Source organism: Chiroxiphia lanceolata, chromosome 5 (genome assembly GCF_009829145.1).
Source record: "Chiroxiphia lanceolata isolate bChiLan1 chromosome 5, bChiLan1.pri, whole genome shotgun sequence".
NCBI classification, from domain to species: domain Eukaryota; kingdom Metazoa; phylum Chordata; class Aves; order Passeriformes; family Pipridae; genus Chiroxiphia; species Chiroxiphia lanceolata.
The window spans coordinates 1360811-1383083 of record NC_045641.1 but is presented as its reverse complement, the minus strand read 5'-3'; the positions used below and the strand labels follow the sequence as shown (position 1 = coordinate 1383083).

At 56.9% G+C, this 22273-nt stretch overlaps 1 protein-coding gene and 1 long non-coding RNA gene across 5 annotated transcripts; both read right to left on the bottom strand.

The window, feature by feature from the left end:
* Positions 1–568: 568 nt before the first annotated feature.
* Positions 569–20440, bottom strand: GDI2 (GDP dissociation inhibitor 2). The gene is made up of 11 exons (XM_032687291.1): positions 20267–20440; positions 10260–10367; positions 9597–9696; positions 9187–9321; positions 7933–8131; positions 6649–6780; positions 4295–4394; positions 3516–3687; positions 2411–2555; positions 1720–1774; positions 569–1635 (listed from the first exon to the last, which is right to left on the bottom strand). Exons 1-11 carry the CDS (start codon positions 20309–20311, stop codon positions 1480–1482), a joined length of 1347 nt encoding a protein of 448 aa, XP_032543182.1. The 5' UTR covers positions 20312–20440; the 3' UTR covers positions 569–1479.
* LOC116786613 lies at positions 13282–16019 on the bottom strand. 4 transcript variants are annotated; one of them, XR_004357015.1, is made up of 4 exons: positions 14686–16019; positions 14415–14569; positions 14224–14270; positions 13282–14020 (listed from the first exon to the last, which is right to left on the bottom strand). It is a non-coding gene; the product is annotated as an uncharacterized LOC116786613 (long non-coding RNA). The 4 variants fall into 4 exon arrangements; XR_004357016.1 differs by having other exon boundaries at positions 14727–16019; XR_004357013.1 differs by having other exon boundaries at positions 14415–16019.
* Positions 20441–22273: the final 1833 nt, after the last annotated feature.

Genomic DNA, 22273 nt, shown 5'->3' with positions numbered 1-22273 from the left:
AGGGAGGGGGAAGGGGCAGGTTTGGCTCAGCTTTGTGCCTGTGGTGGGGTCAGAAATCCCAGTTCCTCCTCAGCAGCTGCAGGGTGTTCCAAGGTATTTCCTCCTTTTTCCTGGCACTTGGCAGCGCTGTGTCCAAACACAAGCCCTGTTCCTCGCTGTCCAGCTGTGCCCAACAGCTGGATGGTCCAGGCTCCCAGATCCCAGCCAGGGATCCCTAAGGAGCATCTCTTACCCAGGGAGAGCCCTGGAGAGGAGCCCGGAGAGCAGGGATTAGTTACTGCTGCTTCCAGCAAGTGCCATTCCCAGATGTGGCTGCAGGGAACAGGCAGGATTGTGCCCATGGAGAGCCCAGGCAGGATTGTGCCCATGGAGAGCCCGAGCCACATCCTGGTGCTGCCACATCTCCCCGGAGCAGCACAGCCTGGGAATCCCAACCAGGGACCCCTGAGCCCGTTTGCCAGCAGGGAATGCCGTGTCCCCGCTCCCTGGCAGGCCGAGATCCCTCGGGATCTCTCCCAGAGGTGCTGCTGGTAGAAGTGAAGCGAATCAGAGACTGGGAGCCCAGGACTGGTTTCCAGAATTTGGCTTTACTTCGCAGTACAGAAATCATTTGGAGCCTGGAGGAGCCCCGGGAAGCACCGGCTCCGTCCTTGCCGGTACCGCGGCGCCGTTTTGGTCCATCCGAGGAGCCCCCAGGGACACAAAATACTCCCAACATCTTTGCCTGCTCTGCAATTTTTGTTCTCTCAATTTTATTAAGATTAAAACACAAAAGGAGCCTCAGGCACAGCTGTGTCCAACCCCTGTAACAGGTTTAGAAGCTGAAGTGGAGGTTAAAGTTCTGTGCCCAGAACGAAGCCAACAGTTTGCTGCTACAATAGATGTGGGCTTTGTCCATGATAACAACTTTGCCACGAGAGTTAAGGTCGATGGGAGGGACTTTTTAGGGATGCTGTCCACAATGAGGGAGTGCTTGGGTTCTACGTTCCTGGACACCGGGTCTGAGTGACGTTCACAGTCACATCTACGAGCTCACCAGAAGCACGGGGTGGGGAGAGGGAGAGTGGGTGGGTGGAGGATGTTTTTACAAATGATTAAAAAGACAAGGTAAGACACAGCTGTCAATGAGTTGTTATTTCTCAAATCTGCACCAACGTCTAACTCTGCAAAAATAATAATAATAATCATCATCGTCATCATCATCATCATCATCCTAAGTTCACTTCTGCCTTTCTCTTTAGGGGGTTAGTCAGGGGGGGTCGGGGGGTTGCCAGATTCTGGACAGCAGCCCTACTAGAATGGAATAATTAACACATGATATCCAAAAAAGGGAACATTACCAGTGCAGTAACTCTTCAATCTCTCAGAGATGGGATTACAAAAGCAGGCCTTACAATATTGAATTTCGTACAGTGTTCATTAAGTTCCTTATATATTCATATTAGCCCATTTAATTTCTCCTAATTAGAGGCTCTCTCATTACTGCTGCTCCTCCTCCCCGTAGATGTCGTTCTTCTTGCGCTTCATCTCCTCGAAGTCGAACTCTGAGCCCATCATCCTCTTGTAGATGTCCTTGATGTCGTCACACGTCGTCTCGAAGTGGGTGGTGGCGTCGTAGGTGCGGGAGATGAAGATCTGCGGGGACAGGGGGGGGTTCAGGGCCGAGCTCAGGCCCAGAGCTCAGGCCCAGCCCCGAGGCCGAGCTCGGCGAGCACTCACCTGGCTCTCGGTGCCCAGGTCGGTGGGCGCGAACAGGTCGCTGATGCTGACGAACCTGCGGGAGGAGAGGGTTGGGAACACAAGGGTTGGGAATGGAAGGGCTGGGAATGGCCCCCGGTGCCCCCCACCCTCACCCCAGGGCTGAGCACCCGGGAGGGGAGCAGGGAGTGAGCGCTGTGTCCAGCTCTGGGCCCTGAGCTCAGCAAGGCCCTGGAGGGGCTGGAGCAGGGGCAGAGAAGAGCAGCGAGGCTGGGGAAGGGACTGGAGCACAAGTGCTGGGAGGAGAGGCTGAGGGAGCTGGGGGGGCTCAGCCTGGAGAGGAGGAGGCTCAGGGGAGACCTCCTCACTCTCTGCAACTCCCTGACAGGAGGGGGGAGCCGGGGGGGGGTCGGGCTCTGCTCCAGGGAACCAGCAGTAGGACAAGAGGGCACGGCCTCAAGCTGTGCCAGGGCAGGGGCAGGTTGGACATCAGGAAGGAATGTTTTCCATGGAGAGTGCTCAGCCACTGGAATGGGCTGCCCAGGGAAGTGGGGGATTCTCCATCCCTGGAGGTGTTTAAGGACAGACTGGATGTGGCATCAGTGCCATGGGCTGGGAACCACGGCGGGGTTGGATCAAGGGTTGGGCTGGATGATCTCAGAGGTCCCTTCCAACCCAGCTGATTCTGTGATTCCATGATTCTATGACTCACTTCTGCTCGATGGGCTCCAGCAGGTCCAGGGCTGGCTTGATCTCCTTCTCGGGCTCGGGGGTCTCCACGGTGGTGCTGGCGATGGCGATGTACTTGCCCTGCGCCGCCACGTTGTGGGCAGAGGAGATCATGCACACGTAGATGTCTGTGGGACGTGGCACACGCCCGGATCAGCAGCAGGGACAGCAAATCCCCCTCCAGCCCCAGCCTCTGCCCACCCGGTACCTCCCAATACAGGCCAGCCTTGGCCCACGGCCCTGGGTGCTCTCAGTGCCCCATCTGAGGGGCCTGGGCATGAGGGAAGGCTCCAAAACTCAGCTCACTGGGGTTCTGATGGCTCCTGAAACCCAGCAGGGTCCCCATCCCGCTGTTCAAGGAAGCATCTCCCCTCCTCGGCACCTCCAGAGCTCTGGGGTGGGGTTTTAACTCTCCTCAGCCCCTTCCACAGCTCCAGGGTGGGGTTTAACTCCCCTCAGTCCCTTCCACAGCTCCAGCCTGGGGTTTAACTCCCCTCAGCCCCTTCCACACCTCCAGGGTGGGGTTTAACTCCCCTCAGCCCCTTCCACAGCTCCAGAGTCGGGTTTAACTCCCCTCAGCCCCTTCTAAGTTCTGGTTGGGTTTAACTCCCCTCAGCCCCTTCCACACCTCCAGGGTGGGGTTTAATTCCCCTCAGCCCCTTCCATACCTCAAGAGTCAGGTTTAACTCCCCTCAGCCCCTTCTAAGTTCTGTTGGGTTTAACTCCCCTCAGCCCTTCCACAGCTCCAGGGTCAGGGTTTAACAGCCCTTCCAGCCCTGTGTTTCTTTCCACTTGGCCAAACCCCCCCCCGAGACCAAACCTCTTCCACACCCTCTGCTCCAACACCAGCCCTCGCCCCCCCAGAGCACCTCACCCCCTCCTCACCCACTTCTCCCGGGCCGGGGCACTTCCCTCCCGCAGGTTCCTCCCGTGGTTTTCCCACCACAGGCTTCTCCCACCTCCCCCATCCCCGCTCCAAACCGAAGCCCAACCTCGCCAGGGACAGAAAACCCCTGTGGGTGAGGACACAAGGACCCCGGTGCCCGTTTTCCCGCGTGGTTCCCCCTTCCCCAGAGCTGCCCACGGACCTGATTTCCGGTTGACCTGGTTCTGTGGAATGATGATCTGGCAGGAGTTGGCGTCGTTGGTGTTCTTGATGGGGTGGCTCAGGATGCAGATGACCCGGATCACCTGGCCCACCTTGGTCACGCGGTCCGACACGTAGCTGGGGTCGCAGATGAGCTGTTTGCAGCGAGCCACCTGGGATAGGGGGGGACACGGGACACCAGGACACCTCACAACTCCCTTTTCCAGGAATTGTTTAACAGCTGACCCACCTGGAGCCCCCCAGGCCACCCACACTCGGTCACGTCACTCCGTGGCGTGGGTTGTCACCTCCACTCCCACGTTTCCACCCCGAGGGGACACGTCACCAAGAGCTCAGCTGCCCCTCAAGCACCTGCTCCGGTCAGGAGCACATGGAGAACTTCCAAGCATTCCCAGTTTTGTGTCTCCAGGTGGGGAAGCAGCTGCAGGAAGGCCACGTGCCAGCTGCTGAAGGGCAGGGCTGGGTGTCCACGTTAGACACAGGGACACTGAATAAATCCCTTCCTGATTTACTCATAGTTATTCAAGGACAACCCTGCCAGGGCATGGATACTCCATCCCAAGCCCTGGAGAGGGGCTCTTGGATGGACCCTCACCATGGGGACACCAACGTGCCTCAAGGGAGCTGGAGAACAGCACCAGCCCAGCAGGTTGGGAAAATGGGGGTTCTACTGCAACTGTTCAATCCATGGCCAAAAGGTTCAGTTTTTAGAGAAAACATGGAGGGTAGGGAGTAAGGAATGAATCCAAGGGACTGTACCTCCCCTTCAGACTTCACCCCGACCACTTTGCCGTTCTCGATCACGATCTCCTCGATGGGCTTGTTGAGCATGTAGGTGCCTCCATAGATAGCGCTGAGCCTGCAGGAGGAAACTTCCACAGCTCCAGCCTGGGGTTTAACTGCCCTCAGCCCCTTCCACAGCTCCAGGGTGGGTTTAATTCCCCTCAGCCCCTTCCACAGCTCCAGGGTGAGGTTTTAACTCCCCTCAGCCGCTTCCACAGCTCCAGGGTGAGGTTTTAACTCCCCTCAGCCCCTTCCACAGCTCCAGCCTGGGGTTTAACTCCCCTCAGTCCCTTCCACAGCTCCAGGGTGGGGTTTTAACTCCCCTCAGCCCTTCCACACCTCCAGGGTGGGGTTTAACTCCCCTCAGTCCCTTCCACAGCTCCAGGGTGGGGTTTAACTCCCCTCAAACCCTTCCACACCTCCAGGTTGGGGTTTAACTCCCCTCAGCCCCTTCCACAGCTCTGGTTGAGTTTTAACTCCTCTCAGCCCCTTCCATAGCTCCAGGGTGGGGCTGTGACCTCCTTCTGGATTAATCAGATGCTTGGAGCAACACCTCGGAATTCACACTCTGAATATTGGAATACAAAGGCCCAGAAATTTCCAGGCACAACTACTGAGCATCAGGAGTTCCTGGTTTTGAACGGCTTGAACTCGGACGCCTTCAATGGATTTGATTTCTGAGTGTCCAGGGCCCTCTCCCTGAATTCCTGATAAGAAGTCTGAGGTTGGCAACGTAGGAAGAGCTGTAGCTTCACATCTCACCACAAGCACAACCTCGTGTTCCTGTGCCAACGTAACTTCAGATTTCTGCACAAACACAACTTCTTCTTTCTGTACAGCTGTATTTTTGTACCAGCAACAGACCCTCCAAACCTCTGACTACTTTGAGAAACCCCAGCCAGGGGTCACTTAATGCTCCTAAGGCATCTCTTATTTTATTTTCAAGTGAGAGTTTGACCTACACGTGAAAAATAAATAATTTTGGCAGTTGAGGCACAGCATTTTTTACTGATGATTCTTTTGAAATACTCAACATTGACTGTGCTGTTTCTATTTTCTTTTTTTTCCTCCCTGAGTTTGGCTAGCAAAGCTGTGAACAGATCCTTCAAAAAATGAAACCTCACTAGGAATTTAGCCACATTTATGCATCTTTCTGCTCTAGAGAAGCCCTGCACAGATCTCCTGGATGGGAAGGATGATGCAAAATCCGCATCTCCCACTGCCAAAAACCAGCCCAGGAGGAAGGAACCTGACAGGGAGGATTAGTTCTGGATTAAGGCAGTGAGAGAACCATTAATGACCTGAGTGTTTTGATGCTCTGGAAGCTCTAGGACTGGCTCCCCACATCATAGAATCACAGGATCAGCTGGGTTGGAAGGGATCTCCAAGATCATCCAGTCCAACCCTTGATCCAACCCCGCCGTGGTTCCCAGCCCATGGCACTGATGCCACATCCAGTCTGTCCTTAAACACCTCCAGGGATGGAGAATCCCCCACTTCCCTGGGCAGCCCATTCCAATGGCTGAGCACCCTCTATGGAAAGAATTTCTTCCTGATGTCCAACCTAAACCTCCCCTGGCACAGCTGAAGACCAAACCCTCTTGTCCTACTGATCCCTGCCTGGGAAAAGAGACCAACCCCCCCCCGGTTCCCCCCTCCTGTCAGGGAGTTGCAGAGAGTGAGGAGGTCTCCCCTGAGCCTCCTCCTCTCCAGGCTGAGCCCCCCCAGCTCCCTCAGCCTCTCCTCCCAGCACTTGTGCTCCAGTCCCTTCCCCAGCCTCGCTGCTCTTCTCTGCCCCTGCTCCAGCCCCTCCAGGGCCTTGCTGAGCTCAGGGCCCAGAGCTGGACACAGCACTCCAGGGGTGGCCTCCCCAGCGCCCAGCCCAGGGGCACAAGCCCTGCCCTGCTCCTGCTGCCACACTCTTCCTCAGCCAGCCCAGCAGCCATTGGCCCTCTTGCCCCCCTGGCCACACTCGGGCTCCTCTTCAGCTCCCTGCCCAGCCCAACTCCCAGCTCCCTTCCTGCCTGGCTGCTCTCCAGCCCCTCTGGCCCAGCCTGCAGCTGCAGGGGCTTCTTGTGTGGCCAAAGGGCAGCACCCGGCCCTTGGCCTTGGGGAACCTCAGCCCCTTGCAATCAGCCCATGGATCCAGCCTGGCCAGGTCCCTCTGCAGAGCCCTCCTGCCTTCCAGCACATCAACACTCCCCCGGCTTGGGCTCACCTGGAATGTGCCAATAACAACCCCCTCCCAGCCACTCCCTGCAGACACACGGATCCTGAGGGTGGACAAGGGAATCCCGAGGGCGCACACGGGATCCGGGTCCGGCTCTCACCTGGCGAATCCCTGGGGCAGCTCTCCGAGCCCGTACAGGGGGTACAGGTAGGGGCTCTTCCCGTACCGGGCCAGGGACTCGCTGTACAGCTTGATCCTGTTGATGGTCTCCTGGCAGGGCTGGTCCAAGTAGCTGTGGAGCACAGGGACATCCCTCAGGATGCTTCCCAAGCCAGCGCTTCCAGCGGGATGCACCCCCCGGAGCGCTTCCCCCCCGGGAGGTTTCCTTCCCCACCCTCCAGCTGCTGCTCCCAGGAGTTCCCTTTGGGAGCCACTGGGGGTCACGGGTTTTGTCGGGACAGAGATGATTCATTAACCCCGGAAATGCTCAAAGGTTCAACGGCTGCCCCGAATCCCAGGGCTGGGACTGGAATCCCAGGATTCGGGGTGGGGGGTAACTATGATCCCGGGATTTCAGGTGGAAGAGACTCTGATCCCAGGATTTCAGGTGGAAGATACTCTGATCCCAGGATTTCAGGTGGAAGAGACTCTGATCCCACGATTTGGGGTGGAAGAGATTCTGAGCCCATGATTTGGGGTGGAAGAGACTCCAATCTCACGATTTGGGGTGGGAGTGAGTCCCATCCCGGGATTCAGGGTGGGAGTGAGTCCGATCCCAAGATTCAGGGCGGGAGTGACTCCGATCCCAAGATTCGGGGCGGGAGTGACTCCGATCCCAAGATTCGGAGCGAGAGTGACTCCAATCCCAGGATTCGGAGCGAGAGTGACTCCAATCCCAGGATTCGGAGCGAGAGTGACTCCAATCCCAGGATTCGGAGCGAGAGTGACTCCAATCCCAGGATTCGGGGCAGGAGTGACTCCGATCCCAGGATTCGGAGTGAGAGTGACTCCAATCCCAGGATTTGGGGCAGGAGTGACTCTGATGCCAGGATTTGGGGCAGGAGTGACTCCAATCCCGGGATTCGAGGTGTGAGTGACTCCGACCCCGGGATTCGGGGCGTGAGTGACTCCGACGCTGGGATCTAGGTGGGAGTGACTCTGATCCCAGGATTCAGGGCAGGAGTGACTCTGACACTGGGATCTAGGTGGGAGTGACTCTGATCCCGGGATTCGGGGCGCGAGTGACTCCGACGCTGGGATCTAGGTGGGAGTGACTCTGATCCCGGGATTCGGGGCAGGAGTGATTCCGACGCTGGGATCTAGGTGGGAGTGACTCTGATCCCGGGATTCGGGGCGCGAGTGACTCCGACGCTGGGATCTAGGTGGGAGTGACTCCGATCCTGGGATTTGGGGCAGGAGTGACTCCGCCGCCGGGCTCACTCACTCGTCAGTCCTGTAGAGCGCGAGGGCGTGGCCGGTGAAGTCGATGACGTCCTGGCCCAGGTCGAACTTCTTGTACACGTCCCTCATGGTGGTTTTCTTGGGGTCGACGCCCTCGAAGGTCTTGGGGTCGTTCTCGTCGAAGTTGGCCACGTACACCAGGAACTTCCGGAACCGGCGCTTCTCAAACAGCCCCATTAAGCCTGAAAACGAGGGGTTTGCTCAGGACTCTTGGAGACACCACGGAGCTTTTCCATGGCCACACGGGGGGGAAGAACCGCTGAGGGTTTCACACGGGGAATCATGGAATGGTTTGGGTGGGAAGGGACCTTAAAGACCATCCGGTTCCGACCCCAGGGACGCCTCCCACTATCCCAGGTTGCTCCAGCCTGGCCTTGGACACTCCCAGGGATCCAGGGGCAGCCACAGCTTCTCTGAGAATTCCATTCCAGTCCCTCCCCACCCTCCCAGCCAGGAATTCCTTCCCAATATCCCATCTAACCCTCCTTGAGCTTAAGTCCATCCCCCTCATCCCATCACTTCCAACCTCAAAGGCGACACTGGACAGGGCAGTTTATAATTTTTCCACAAACTGGGAGGCAAGACTGGACTTGCTGGAGCAGGAGGGCAGAGGAAGCACCCCCTGCTCCTGCCAGGATGAGTCTCTTGGGAGACCAAACAGGAACATCTGCCATGGACAAGGCTCAGACCTCCAGACCTGGAGCCTTGACCTTGCAGGAGTCACTTTATCCCGAGGCTTTTTAGAGGTGCCACTGAACACATCCCACACCTGGAGCTCCTGGAATGCCCTCCACCAGCTCCTAAAGGATTTCCTGAGCCGCTGTGAACGAGCAGCGGTTTTATTGGAAGAGGGGTGAAATTTAAGCAGGCAGCAATTAAGGTTTGAGTTGTAATTAGTCGCTCCAATTTGCCTGGGACGTTTTTCCACACGCGCAATTCCAACAAGGATCCAACGTTAAGTCTTTATGGCAGAGCTGGGAGCACAAAAACCTCTTATTCCACCAGATGGGCCACCAGAAGAGGCAGCTCCGTTGGGAAGCTCCAAGAAAAACTGTCACTCAAGGCTCAGGAAGCCCAAGGCTACAACTCCCAAGTGGTGTTTAAGGTCAAAGAGGTGCAGAACCCTGAGGATGCTCCTTAAAACATGAGGAGCACCAAGAACATCCCCAGGTGTGGGGTTTGCCTCTGTTTAGGGACAGGAGCCCCAGGGGGACACGAAGAAGGTGCAGCTACTCACTGGATGCCAGAGCTTCTGCCTCGGTGGAGGGGACTTTGTAGATCTTCCCCCCCTTGTAGACGAAGCTGCCCTCGATCACCTTGAAGTCCAAGTAACGAGTCACTTCTGTGTAGAGCAGCATCTTCACCAACTGACCTGCAGGAGGGTTTGGCACAGGTCAGACAGCGGGGCTGGAGCCAGAGCTGCTCCCAGGGCAGCCCTTCCAAACCCTTCCACATTCAACTCCCACAGAGCACCAGAGGTGAGCTGGGACTTGAGCGACCAGGCCTTGCCTGGGGTCTCTATAACCCTGAGCCTGAGACTGGCACCACACAAGGCATCCATGCCCTCGTGCCTCAGGGATGAGATTCCAGCAAAAAAAGGGGGTTGGGTTTTGGCAAAGGGACATCTGGGAGCCCAGGCTCACTCACCGTTAGCCATCAGGAATTTTGGAATGAGGTCCACGTTCCAGTCTCTTCCCCGCCCCATGGATTCTGGTGGAGCCCCCGGGAGATTAAACCTTTTGTAGAGCTTTGGAGAGAGAGAGAGAGAACACAGAACTTATTGTAGCTCCCTGGGTGTCGCTTCTCCCACACATGGACACACTTTCCACCCCCAGGGCTCCCGGCCGAACACAAGCCCTTCAGAGCCGGTTTTTGGCCGGAGTTTCAGCTCCAGTTTGACTTCTGATGCAGCACAAAAACACATCCAGGAAGCTGGGACAGTGAGAACCAGGCAGAGTTATTCTGCTCTTCCAGGCTTTCTTCCTCCAAGGCTTAAAGTTTGGGAATTTAAAACCCGAGGAAGTGAAATACTGGATAATGTGAGGTATCTTAGTCAATATTTACAGTTTAGGTGGGGTTTTAACACCCAGCTGTTGGGCATTACAGGTCTGAAATGCTCCACGCTGGAATTCCAGCTGGGAATTACAGAAAACAACCACAAACACACACACTGGTGTCTCCCCTGTATTAACACCATAAAACATCCTGGCCCCAAGGAAACCCTGAAGAGTTAATTCCGTGGGAATCCACCCCTGGGATAACTGGGAATAAAGCCCCTTTTCCAGCAGTGGGTGCCAGCTCCACACTTACATCTTCCAGGGGTGTAATGGATGCACTTTCCCCTCCATAGTAGGAGTTACGATCCATGTGAAGGACCTTCTTCCCGTTCACGGACATGATCCCGGAGAGGATGCATTCCTGCAGAAAGGAAGGGATGCAAGGGACGTGTTATTGCACTGGAGCCACCTCCTTCCCAGTTTTCCTAAGGAAGAGCACATTCAGGCAGCTGACTGTGTGCAGGCACCTGCAATATCCCATGGAAACAAACACTTTGGAATTCAGATTGGATCTTGGAAGCAGATCAGCCCCTCGCCGGGTCTGTGTGCTCCGGGCAAGCCGACCAAGGGCTTAAAACTACACAGCCACCACCTCCACTGAGGAAATTCCTGGGAATCTCATGCATTTGGGGCAGATTTGGAAAACCTCTCCTCCTAAGCCACCACCTGTCAACTTAAGGACGAGGCAGCAGGAGGATGGAATCTTGCTTGGACTTCTCCTCAAAACCTCAACCATTAACGTTTGCCACGCTGGGACACGTGGGAGAACCAACAGCTTCTCCTTATCTATTTATAAAGAATAAATGAAGGCATTTGGCAGGTTTATCACCTCAGCAGAGGCCTTGCTATCCTTGCTCTGCATCCAGAGATTCCTTGGAGCAGCTGATCAGCTGCTGGGTCTGAGACTCAGCACAGAGCACACACACACACACATGAGCTGCGACCTGCAGAACCAGCTGAGGCCTCGCTAAATCCCCACCAAACACGGCTCTGGCATTCACAGCCAAGGAGCTTAAGGAAAACTTGAATGTCTGCGTGCTTAGGACAGCTTAGCAGGGAGGTTTTACTGATCTTGCTCTGTCTCAGCTCCCCCCAAGAGCAGAACTATGTGAGATCCTGCTCACCATCAGCAAGACCTAACTGGGAGGTCCCGGCCACATCTCACATCAGGGGTGGGTCAACCTGGGCTACTGGAATGTTCCCTGCCTGGAAGGGGTGGGACTGGATGGGTTTCAAGGTCCCTTTCAACCCCAATCATTCCATGATCCTGCATTCACCATTCAGCCTGTAAAACCCCCTGTTCAGCTGCTGGGAGATGCCACCACTCCCAGGAGTGGGGAAGATGTTCATTCACAGCTTGGCCCTCCTGGCAGAGACCCGTGTCTCCCTGAGATCCTTCACGTTCCCTCCACGAGCACCTTTCCCAGGACTCTCCTCCTGTGTCACTCCCCCCCCAACTGGGTTTCAGGAGCTTTATTTCCACCACAGCAACCCCGGCCAAGGCAGGTGTCGCTCGGTCACACGAGGCAAACCACAAACACCAGAAGTCTCCCGCTGCGTCTTGTTTACACGCCGCGTAAATCCCGACTCCAGGCAACCCTCGGCGTACAGGAAGCTGTAAAATCATCTACAACTTCCCCAACCCCTCCCAAGGCAGCTTTGGGGGGGGGTTATTTGGTTCTGAAGGTGTGGGGGTGGTTGGCAGGGATTGCTGGCACGAGGGTTTGCTGTTGTGGCGCTTCCAGGTGGCCACAGGCAAACCTTCTCCGCTGGGACAGCAAGGCACTGCTGGCCAGTCTGTCACCCACCAGGGTGCCGCCCTCATCCAGCCAAGGAGCTGAGGACAAAGCTGGAGCTGCCCAGAGCACGGCAAGGACGCTCCAGAGCGAATCCCTGGATGGCAAACATGGTGCCCACACGGCTCTGGTGTGATCACCAGGTGGGTCGAGAAGACTTGGCCGCAGCGCTTCCCACAAAACCTCCTTCCGGCACCTTCCACGCAAGTCCTACAAGGCTCCTCCCGTTTTCCCACGCAGGCTGGAGGAAGCAGAGAGCCCCAAACCCTCTGCTAAGACGTTTCTCAAGGCCTCCAAGGGCGAGGAACCGCCGGAGCGAGGGTGGCTGCGGGGTGTCAGCTCTGCTGTCACTGGTTAACCACGTGTGACGCGGGGCTGTCACACCTCTGCCAGCTCCTCCCAGCCCTGGCCTCGGGCTCCCTGCTCCACCCTGGAACGTCTCACCAGCTCTGCCAGATGGTGGCACAGGGCTCCTGTGTGTCCACGCTGGAAGCCAACCAGGATTTCACACCAAATGAGTCTCAAAGGCAGGAATTAAACCACAGCAGAAGTCCCAGCCGCTGCTCTGGCTGTCAGCTGATTTCCTGCCTCCATTTAACTTCAAAGTAGCCCTCGCTCCATCTTCCCAGGGATGCACACAGCGAGCCCATATCCCTTCCCCAGGTTGGATTTGGGTACCAGCAGGAGATATGAGAGCCCTTAAGTACCTCCTCCATCTTCTTTCCCACCCATTAAACACCCCTATGGGCACTGAGGTGGAGATATCCTGCTCCTATTTCATCCAAGGCTCGTTAAACACGTCCCTTCCATCACCCAGCTCCTGCCGGGCTCCCGAGCGCTGGAATCCCACAGGGGCCTCTCACGAGCCATAAAACACACGGGGTGCACAATGGATTCATCCTCCCAGCTCAGCAGTTCCTTTGGAGCTCTCCCCAGCCGCTGGAACCGCTGGATCTGCGTCCTGGCGTGGTTTGGGCGAGGAAAACAAACGGCCTGGGCTGATATGGGAAGGGTTGCAAGTAAAAAAGGGGAAGCGTCAGAGTTCAAATCTGGAGGGTTTTGGCTGAGTATAATTATCAGTGTCAAGCAAACAGGAAGGCAGAGCAGCTGCTGAGAGCAGCATCAGGACAGGGCAGGGAGAGCTCCGGGTATCCAGAGGGATGGATGGAATATGGTCTCCACGCAAAGGGCAGCCCCGCTGGAACTGTAATCCAGAGCTCCGCCGGGTCAGGTTCTGACAGCTCCCGGGAGCTCGCTGTGTCCCAGCCAATGGCAGAGCAAGTCCTGGCGTCTGCAGCACCACCCTGGCTGCTGAGATGGCTGGAGAGCACAGCACCAGGGAGAAAGGGGCACCAGGAACATGGAGACGGCACAAATCCATGGGAAAAAACAACAGGAGCGACTCGAAGGTATCGGTGCTTCCAGGCTTGTCTAAGACCATCGGCTCTTCCCTCGTGAGCAGGGACCGGTTGTGAATAGACCTTCTGCAGGCAGGAGCCTTGAGGAGTGGAGGGAGGCGAGGAGGTTTCCATGGATTTCCTCCAAGTAGGGCGGCAGTTCAGAGAGGCTCAGACAGACCGACGGAAACCCGAGCCAGCGCTGCTGCTCCGTCTGAGGGCGGGATGGGGCACGGTCCCTCTGGTTCCCACAATGGTCCCTCCGGCTCCCACGACGGGCTCTGGCACCACCAGGGCTCTTTCTTCAAAAGGCAGGGCCGGGCTGGGGCCAGCACGTCACAGAATTTGGGGTTGGGAGGGACCTCTGGAGATCCTCTGGTCCAGGTGACACAGGAACTCATCCAGTGGGTGCCCACCCATCACATATTGGCTACATCCACTGTGTCAGACTCCAGCACGATCCAGAGCTCTGCTCCTCCTACAACTGTCAAACAACCCCTCACTGCACCTGGAAAACCCCTATTGCTCATCCTACACACTGCCAAGCAACTCCTCACTGCATCTGGACAATCCCCTCAGCTCATCCTGCGAACTGCCAAAGCACCCCTCACTGCCCCTGGACAATCCCCTCAGCTCATCCTACAAACCCCTCACTGCACCAGGAGAATCCCCTCAGCTCATCCTACAAACCCCTCACTGCCCCTGGACAATCCTGAGTTCATCCTACAAACCCCTCACTGCCCTTGGACAATCCTCAGCTCATCCTACAAACCCCTCACTGCACCAGGAGAATCCCCTCAGCTTATCCTACAAACCCCTCACTGCCCCTGGACAACCTCGAGGTCATCCTACAAACTGCCAAACCCCCCCTCACTGCACTTGGAGAATCTTGAGCTCATCCTACAAACCCCTCACTGCCCCTGGAGAGTCCCCATAGCTCATCCTACAAACTGCTAAAGCAACTCCACCTACACTTGGACAATCACAAGCTCTGTTCATCCTACAAACTGCCAAACAACCCCACCTGCACCTGGACAATCCCAAGCTCATCCTACAAACCCCTCACTGCCCCTGGACAATCCCCCCAGCTCATCCTACAAACCCCTCACTGCCCCCTGGACAATCCCCTCAGCTCATCCTACAAACCCCTCATTGCACCTGGACAATCCCAAGCTCTGTTCATCCTACAAACTGCCAAACAACCCCTCACTGCACCTGGACAATCCTGAGCTCATCCTACAAACCCCTCACTGCACCTGGACAATCCCCTCAGCTCATCCTACAAACCCCTCACTGCCCCTGGACAATCCCCTCAGCTCATCCTACAAACCCCTCACTGCACCAGGAGAATCCTGAGCTCATCCTACAAACTGCTAAAGCAACTCCACCTGCACTTGGACAATCCCAAGCTCTGTTCATCCTACAAACTGCCAAAGCAACCCCTCACTGCCCCTGGACAATCAGTCCCCTCAGCTCATCCTACAACCCCCTCACTGCCCCTGAACAGTCCTAAGCTCACCCTACAACCCCCTCACTGCCCCTGGACAATCCCTGAGCTACCAGAGGATGGTGAGTCCCCACTTGGTCCTCGCAGTCACTTGGAGGTGCTTTATTTCCACGAGGCCTGTAGGACCAAATATATCCCGACCCAGAGTGTGGTTCCTCTGCTCCCCCAGAAAGTGAATCTGCATCCCTGTGATGGATTTAAATAGCTTTAAGGCAGGGAGGCAGCTGGCAGGTAAGAAGCTTAGTTCAGCCTGCAAAGAGTGAAACCCCAGCAGGAATGCAGCGTTCACCTGCTGGGGCTGAACAGGATGGGTTGACTAACCCCAGAATTCAGGGAAAATAATCCATGAGGGAGAAGCACAGAGGGCAGAGAATGAACACCCCATCACGGGGCACAACACAACTCCCAAATACCCCGGTGAGGAATTACCAAGCCACTTCCAGACCTCCGGACCAGAGAGGTGCAAATTAAGGTGAGCTGAAAAGCCGAGTGTGAAAACCCAAACCCGAGGAGTTCTCCAGCCTGGGATCCCCGTGCCAGATCAAAACCTGCTTGTGCAGCAGGTCTGCAGGAAGATGATCCCTAATCCACAATGCCCAACACACATGACAAGCCTAATCAAGGGCCTTAAAGCTATTAAGACTCCAGCACCTTGGAGGAGCCATTCCCACCAGGAATGAGGCAGCTCTGGTGCAGGAAACACCTGCCCCCAGCACACAGGGGCTCAGGAGGAGCCCTGGAGTTAATCCCACCTCGTGGAAGTCGGAGGCTGTTGTATCAACAGTAATTCAGGACTAAAAATGCACCGGGATTATTTTTCCTCTGAGGGCTCAGACACATCTCCAGGAGCTTGGCGCTGCGAGGGGGTCTCTCATTAGCACGCAGAAGGGAAAAGCTGAAATAGTTGGAGCGCCGGTAATCCCGGTCCTAAAGCTGCCTTAGTCCCTCCCTGCTGCTTGAGGAAGAGATTAACACCTGAAATATTCATGCTGCACTTCCAGATCCGCCCCAGCGGAATTCCCACGTGCCGGCCCCGCAGACCCAACCGGAACCACCAGGGCAGTGGGTGTGTTTGTGCCCTCCCACAAAAGCTCCAACAATTCCTTTTTTCCCCTTTAAACCAGCACCTGAACTCTCACTTGGGAAAAGGAAAGAAAATCCCCTCTGGAGCAGCAGCAGAGGCACAACCTCAGGGCTACAACAGTGGCCTGGTGGGGCTCCGGGATCAGACTCCGCTCTGGGAACATCACCAGAACTTCCACGACAGCTCAAGGCTCTTTGGAAAAGGAAAGAAACAACTGGAAGTGTTTCCAGCTCCTTCTCCTCGGGAAACCTGACCAGACCATAGCTGGGGGAGCAACCTTCAGGCTTCCAACTGGATGCCTCATGTGCCTGTGGAGGAGTCCTGCAGCCCAGCCTGACCCAGCTCCGCTCCGACACCGCTCGCCAGCCACAGTGGATGAGCCAACACTGGGAATTTTAGGATGGGGAACATCCTGGCTGCACCAGGACCTCTGCTTTCCATTCTTTTTCCACAGCAGCTGCTCCAGAGCAGATGAAGTCCATCCTAATTAGTATTTCAGAGGGAAGGCCGGCACACCAGAAGGAAAATCGGGCGCCCCTGCACGTTCCCAGGCTCTGGAGTTTGGTCAGTGCACCTCAAAATAAGGCCATAATTTATTCCTTTTAACTCAACTGCTGCTCATTAGCAGGAGCTTGTCTTAAAAGTGATTTCACAAGGGGCCTTTTGTCAAATTTACACTGGAATTTGTCAGTTTGAGATTAAGCCCCCCGTGTTCACCAACTCGATACCCTGCTCTGCTCCAAAGCATAAATTACCATTTTAATGGAGCTCGGGTCTATTGGAGGCCCCTCCACTGGAAGCTCATTATAATTCACCTCCCCAAAGGTCCCTTTCCCTGCTTTGCTGAGCCAGGGACAGGTTTTTAGGCCAGACTCCAGCTTTCCCTATCAAAGGGAAGAAGCTTCTTCCTCCTAAGCCTTCCAGAGGAAGAGCCTTGGGAGGGAGGAACGGAAGCAACCGGGGAAGTTGGGTCTCCCCCCACGGTAGCAGCCGGGAAGACGCTCCCACACTTTGCAGGTTTCCTTTGTGCCACATCCCAGGTTTGTCCCTGTTCTTCCCAACCCCAAAAGAGGGGGATGAGAACCCAGCTGTGCCCTGTGTCAGCAGCCCCATCAATCCCAAAAGGACGGGAGGAAAACTCGTGGATTCCAATTTAATCCCTATCCCCGGGGGGGGGGGAAATGGGGGAAACCCCACAGACATCCCTTTGTCCGGGCACCTTTCCTGGCTCAAAGCCGGGAACAAAAGCAGGAAAGGTCGTTTCACAGCGAGGAAAACCTTCTCTCCACCATATCGGCTTCTCTTCCCCCCCCACCCCACCCCGCTTTCCTCAAACAATGCCTCGTGTTTGTAACCTGCGATCCGCCCTCCCGCGGCATCTCCCGGGGCTCCAGGGACGCAGGAAGCGGGAGGATCCTCCAGCAGAGCTCGGCAGCAGCGGCACTGCCATGTTTTTTTTTTCCCCCTGCGGCGCGGGCTGCATCCTCCACAATAGGACAAAGCCCCTCCACGGCTCATCCCCCTCCCCGCGCCGCGCCCCCGTCAGCTGTCAGCTCTCCTCAGGGAGCACCGCGATGAAGCAGGAAAAAGGGGTTGTGGGGTTTTTTTTTGGGGGAGGGAGGGGGGGGGGTGGATAAGGGAAATTTGACAGGCTCGCCAGCCTCTCCCATCCCCCTCCTGCTGCAGTCAGGGCTGGATGGAGCCGAAGGCTGCAAAGGCGGAGCGGGAACGGGGATGGAGAGGGGGGGATAACCGCGGCTGCCTCCACCCTGCACGGACCTGCAGCCACAGCGCGTTTGGGGGGGGGTAGGAAGGATGCGTGAAGGGGAAAAAAAAATAGGATAATAACGTAAAACATAAAGGAAAGGCGATAAATCCCCGTCGGCGTTTTATTGTCCGAGTCCTCCCCACCCTCCCCGCCCCCCGCACTCCCTCCGCAAAACAACCGCATTTCCTGGGGCCCCCCGGGAGCTGGGGGGGATCCAGGTGGATTGGGATCGGGGAAGGGGGGGATCCAGGTGGATTGGGATCGGGGAAGGGGGGGATCCAGGTGGATTGGGATCGGGGAAGAGGGGGATCCAGGTGGATTGGGATCGGGGAAGAGGGGGATCCAGGTGGATTGGGATCGGGGAAGGGGGGGATCCAGGTGGACTGGGATCAGGGAAGGGGGGTATCCAAGCACGAGGGTGTGTTATGATCACGTCAAAACCCCACCTGGAGGGTCAGAGAGGGATGGGGGGAAGAATCCAGGGTGGGATTGAAACTGGGGGGTGCTGTGGGAATTAATGATGGGGGAAAGGACCCTGGTGTCCTGGGGGGGGGGTTCCCACACACCAGAGCCCCGGGATAATACTGGGGATGGAGGGGGAGGAACCCAGAAAGGGTTGGAATGAGGGGAGAAGGATCCAGGGTGGGATTGAAGATGGGAGGTGCTGTGGGAATTAATGATGGAGGAAAGGACCCAGGGGGTCCTGGGGGGGGTCACACACCCCCAGGTAATATGGGGGATGGTTGGGGAGGAACCCAGGAAAGGTTGGAATGAGAAGGAAGGATCCAGGGTGGGATTGAAGGTGGGAGAATTAATGATGGGGGAAAGGATCCAGGGGGTCCTGGGAGGGGGTCATACATCCCCAGGTAATATTGGGGATGGGGGGAGGAAGGAACACAGGGTTGGAATGAGAGGGAAGGATCCAGGGTGGGATTGAAGGCGGGAGGTGCTGTGGGAATTAATGATGGGGGAAAGGATGCAGGTGTCCTGAGGGGGTCACACACCCCCAGGTAATATGGGGGATGGTCGGGGAGGAACCCAGACAGGGTTGGAATGAGGGGAGAAGGATCCAGGGTGGGATTGAAGGTGAGGGGTGCTGGGAGAATTAGTAATGAGGGAAAGGACCCAGGGGGTCCTGGGGGATCACACATCCCCAGGTAATATTGGGGATGGAGAGGGGGGAGGAACACAGGGTTGGAATGGCAGAGAAAGATCCAGGGTGGGATTGAAGGTGGGGGGTGCTGGGAGAATCAGTGATGGGGGAAAGGATCCAGGGGGTCCTGGGGGGGTCACACATCCCCAGATAATATGGAGGATGGTGGGGGAGGAACCCAGACAGGGCTGGAATGAGGAGGAAGGATCCAGGGTGGGATTGAAGGTGGGAGAATTAATGATGGGGGAAAGGATCCAGGGCGTCCTGGGAGGGGTCACACACACACAGGTAATATTGGGGATGGAAGGGGAGGAAGGAACACAGGGTTGGAATAAGGAGGAAGGATCCAGGGTAGGATTGAAAGTGGGAGGTGCTGTGGGAATTAATGATGGGGGAAAGGATGCAGGTCTCTTGAGGGGGTCACACATCCCCAGACAATATGGGGGGTGGTTGAGCAGGAACCCAGACAGGGTTGGAATAAGGAGGAAGGATCCAGGGTGGGATTGAAGGTGGGGGTGCTGGGGAAATTAATGATGGGGGAAAGGATCCAGGGGGTCCTGGGGGGTCACACATCCCCAGGTAATATTGGGGATGGTTGTGGAGGAACCCAGGAAAGGTTGGAATGAGAAGGAAGGATGCAGGGTGGGATTGAAGGTGGGAGAATTAATGATGGGGGAAAGGATCCAGGGGGTCCTGGGAGGGGTCACACACACATAGGTAATATTGGGGATGGAGGGGGAGGAAGGAACACAGGGTTGGAATGAGAGGGAAGGATCCAGGGTGGGATTGAAGGTGGGAGGTGCTGTGGGAATTAAAACGATGGGGGAAAGGATGCAGGTGTCCTGAGGGAGTCACACACCCCCAGGTAATATGGGGGATGGTCGGGGAGGAACCCAGACAAGGTTGGAATGAGGGGAGAAGGATCCAGGGTGGGATTCAAGGTGGGAGGTGCTGGGAGAATTAGTAATGGGGGAAAGGACCAAGGGAGTCCCTGGGGGGTCACACATCTCAGATAATATTGGGGATGGGGGGGAAGAACCCAGACAAGGTTGGAATGAGGGGGGAAGGATTATGGGTGAGGATGGGGTTGAAGGTGGGGGCTGCTGTGAGCATTAAGGACGGGGGAAGGGTCCCGGGGGGTCCCACACACCAGACCCCCAGGATAATACTGCGGAGGGGAAGGGGGCAGGGAACCGGACAGGGTTAAGGGGGGGGCTCCGACGTAGAGGTGACAGCCGAAGAAAATGACCCGAATGGGGTGAGGGGGGCGATTATCAGCTGAGACACTGGCGAAGGGACCCGCCCCCGAGGGGGCACCGGGACCCCCGTGCCCGAGGCCGGGGGGCTCAGACCCAGGCTGGGGAGGATAATCAGGTGATACCCACACGAAAGGACAGCGGGGCCGCGGTGGGTGAGGGATGGGGAGGGGGCTCAGCCGCAGGAGCCGGGGGACGGCGGGGGTTGGGGGAGGATGGGGGGGGAGCGGCGGGGCGGGGCAGGGCGGCGGCCGCCCGCAGCAGGCCCGAGGCGCGAGCGGGCGGCGGCCGCTCCTCACCGTGAGGCCGGTGCCCAGCACGATCACGTCGTACTCCTCATTCATGGCGGCGCGGCGGTGTCGCGGCGGGTGTCTCCGGGCCGGGGGCTGAGGCGGAGCGGGCGCTGCGCGGGGGCCGCGGGAGCGCGAGAAAATGGAGCCGCCGCCGTGAGGGGACCGCGCCGGGGGGGGCGGGGCCGGGCCGCCCGCGCCCCGCCCACGCGCCTGCCAATCACCGCCCGGTTCGCCGCGCCATTGGCCGGCGGGGCTGTCAATCAAAGGGCGGGCGCGCGGCGGGCGCGGGCGGCGCTGCCACCGTGGTGGGGGCGCGGCGCGCATGCGCAGTGCGGTCCCTCTCCCTCCTCGCCCGGGAACCGATCGGGGGGTCCCCAATTTTTGGGGGGGTAGAGGGGGGGGAATTTTGGGGAGTGTGTCTTGATTTGGGGAGTTTTCCTCGATTTAGGGGAGATCACCAATTTAGGGGGGGTTCCTCAATTGGGGGGTCCTCTATTTGGGGGGGTGGGGGGCTTACTTTAGGGGGGCTCCTCAATTTAGGGGGTCCTTAATTTAGGGGGAGTGTCCAGGATTTTGGGGGATGTCTCAGTTTGTGGGGGGTCATTCATTTGAGGGAGGTTTCCTCGATTTAAGGGGGGGGCCCTCCATTTGGGAGGGGGGGGTCTCAGTTGGGGGGTCCTTAATTTGGGGGGGGTGAGACAGGATTTTGGGGGGTGTTTCAATGTAGGGGGGTCATCAATTTGGGGGAGGTTTCCTCAGTTTAGGGGAGTCATCAATTTAGGGGGGTCCTCAGTTGGTGGGGAGGGCTCTGTTTGGGAGGTTCCTTAATTTAGGGGGGGATCTCCTCAATTTAGGGGGTTCTTAGTTTGGGGAGGTGTCCCCAATTTGGGGGTAGGGTCCAGAATTTAGGGGAGAATGTCTCAGTTTAGGGGGGTCCTCTATTTGGGGGGGTTCCTTAATTCGAGAGGGGTCCTCAATTGAGGGAGGGGCTCCTCAATTTAGGGGGGTCTTAGTCTGGGGAGTGACCTCAGTTTGGGGGGAGGAGGGGTCCAGAATTTGGGGAAGTTCCTTATTTCCTGGGGGATCCTCAATTTAGGGGGTGGTTCTCTATTTAGGGGGGGTCCCTCAATTTAAGGGGGATCCTCAGTTTAGGGGGTTCCTCAGTTTGGGGGGTTCCTCAATTTAGGGGGATCCCCAATTTGGGCGGTCTCCCAATTTAGGGGGGGTCCTCAATTTAGGGGGATCCCTCAGTTTGGGGGGTTCCTCAGTTTGGGGGGTTCCTCGATTGGGGGGTTCTCAATTTAGAGGGTCCCTCAATTTAGGAGGATCCCACAATTTGAGGGGTTCCTCAGTTAGGGGGGATCCCTCAATTTGGGGGATTCTTTGATTTGGGAGGTCCCTCAATTCAGGGGGGTCCCTCACTTTAGGGGGATGCTCAGTTTGGGGGGATCCCTCAATTTGGGTGGTCCCTCAATTTAGGGGGATCCCTCAATTTAAGGGGGATCCTCAGTTTAGGGGGTTCCTCAATTTAGGGGGATCCCCAATTTGGGGAGTCCCTCAGTTTGGGGGGATCTCTCAATTTGGGAGGTTCCTCAGTTTAGGGGGATCCCTCAATTTAGAGGAGTTCCTCAATTTGGGGGGTCCCTCAATTTAGGGGTATCTCTCAGTTTAGGGAGTTCCTCAGTTTAGGGGGTTCCTCAATTTGGGGGGTCCCTCAGTTTAGGAGGGGCCCTCACCTTAAGGACCATCAGTTGATAATTCCAGTGTCTTTCTACTTCCCAAGTGGAGGTTTGGGATTTTCCCCCTTTTCCCCCCCAAACCCCACTTTTCCTCTCACCCAGGACCACGCCCGGTGTGGGATCCCAGCCAGATCCCACCCATCCACATCCAAACCCCTCAGTTTTCCAGAAGATTTGAGCTTTTCCCTGCCTTTCAGAGGGGTTCTTTTAAATCCTCCACTGCCCCCTTCCCCAGAGGAGGCGGGAATTCCCCCCTGGCTGGGGCTGGAACACC

What these genes read in the sequence shown, in the direction of transcription:
- GDI2 (XM_032687291.1), bottom strand. Translation starts at nt 20,311, where the DNA reads ATGAATGAGGAGTACGACGTGATCGTGCTGGGCACCGGCCTCACG. An exon ending in AAAATTCCTGATGGCTAACG is followed by an intron (nt 9,322 to 9,596) that starts GTGAGTGAGCCT and finishes ACCCTCCTGCAG; the next exon opens with GTCAGTTGGTGAAGATGCTG. An exon ending in ACCTGGGCACCGAGAGCCAG is followed by an intron (nt 1,636 to 1,719) that starts GTGAGTGCTCGC and finishes CTGTCCCCGCAG; the next exon opens with ATCTTCATCTCCCGCACCTA.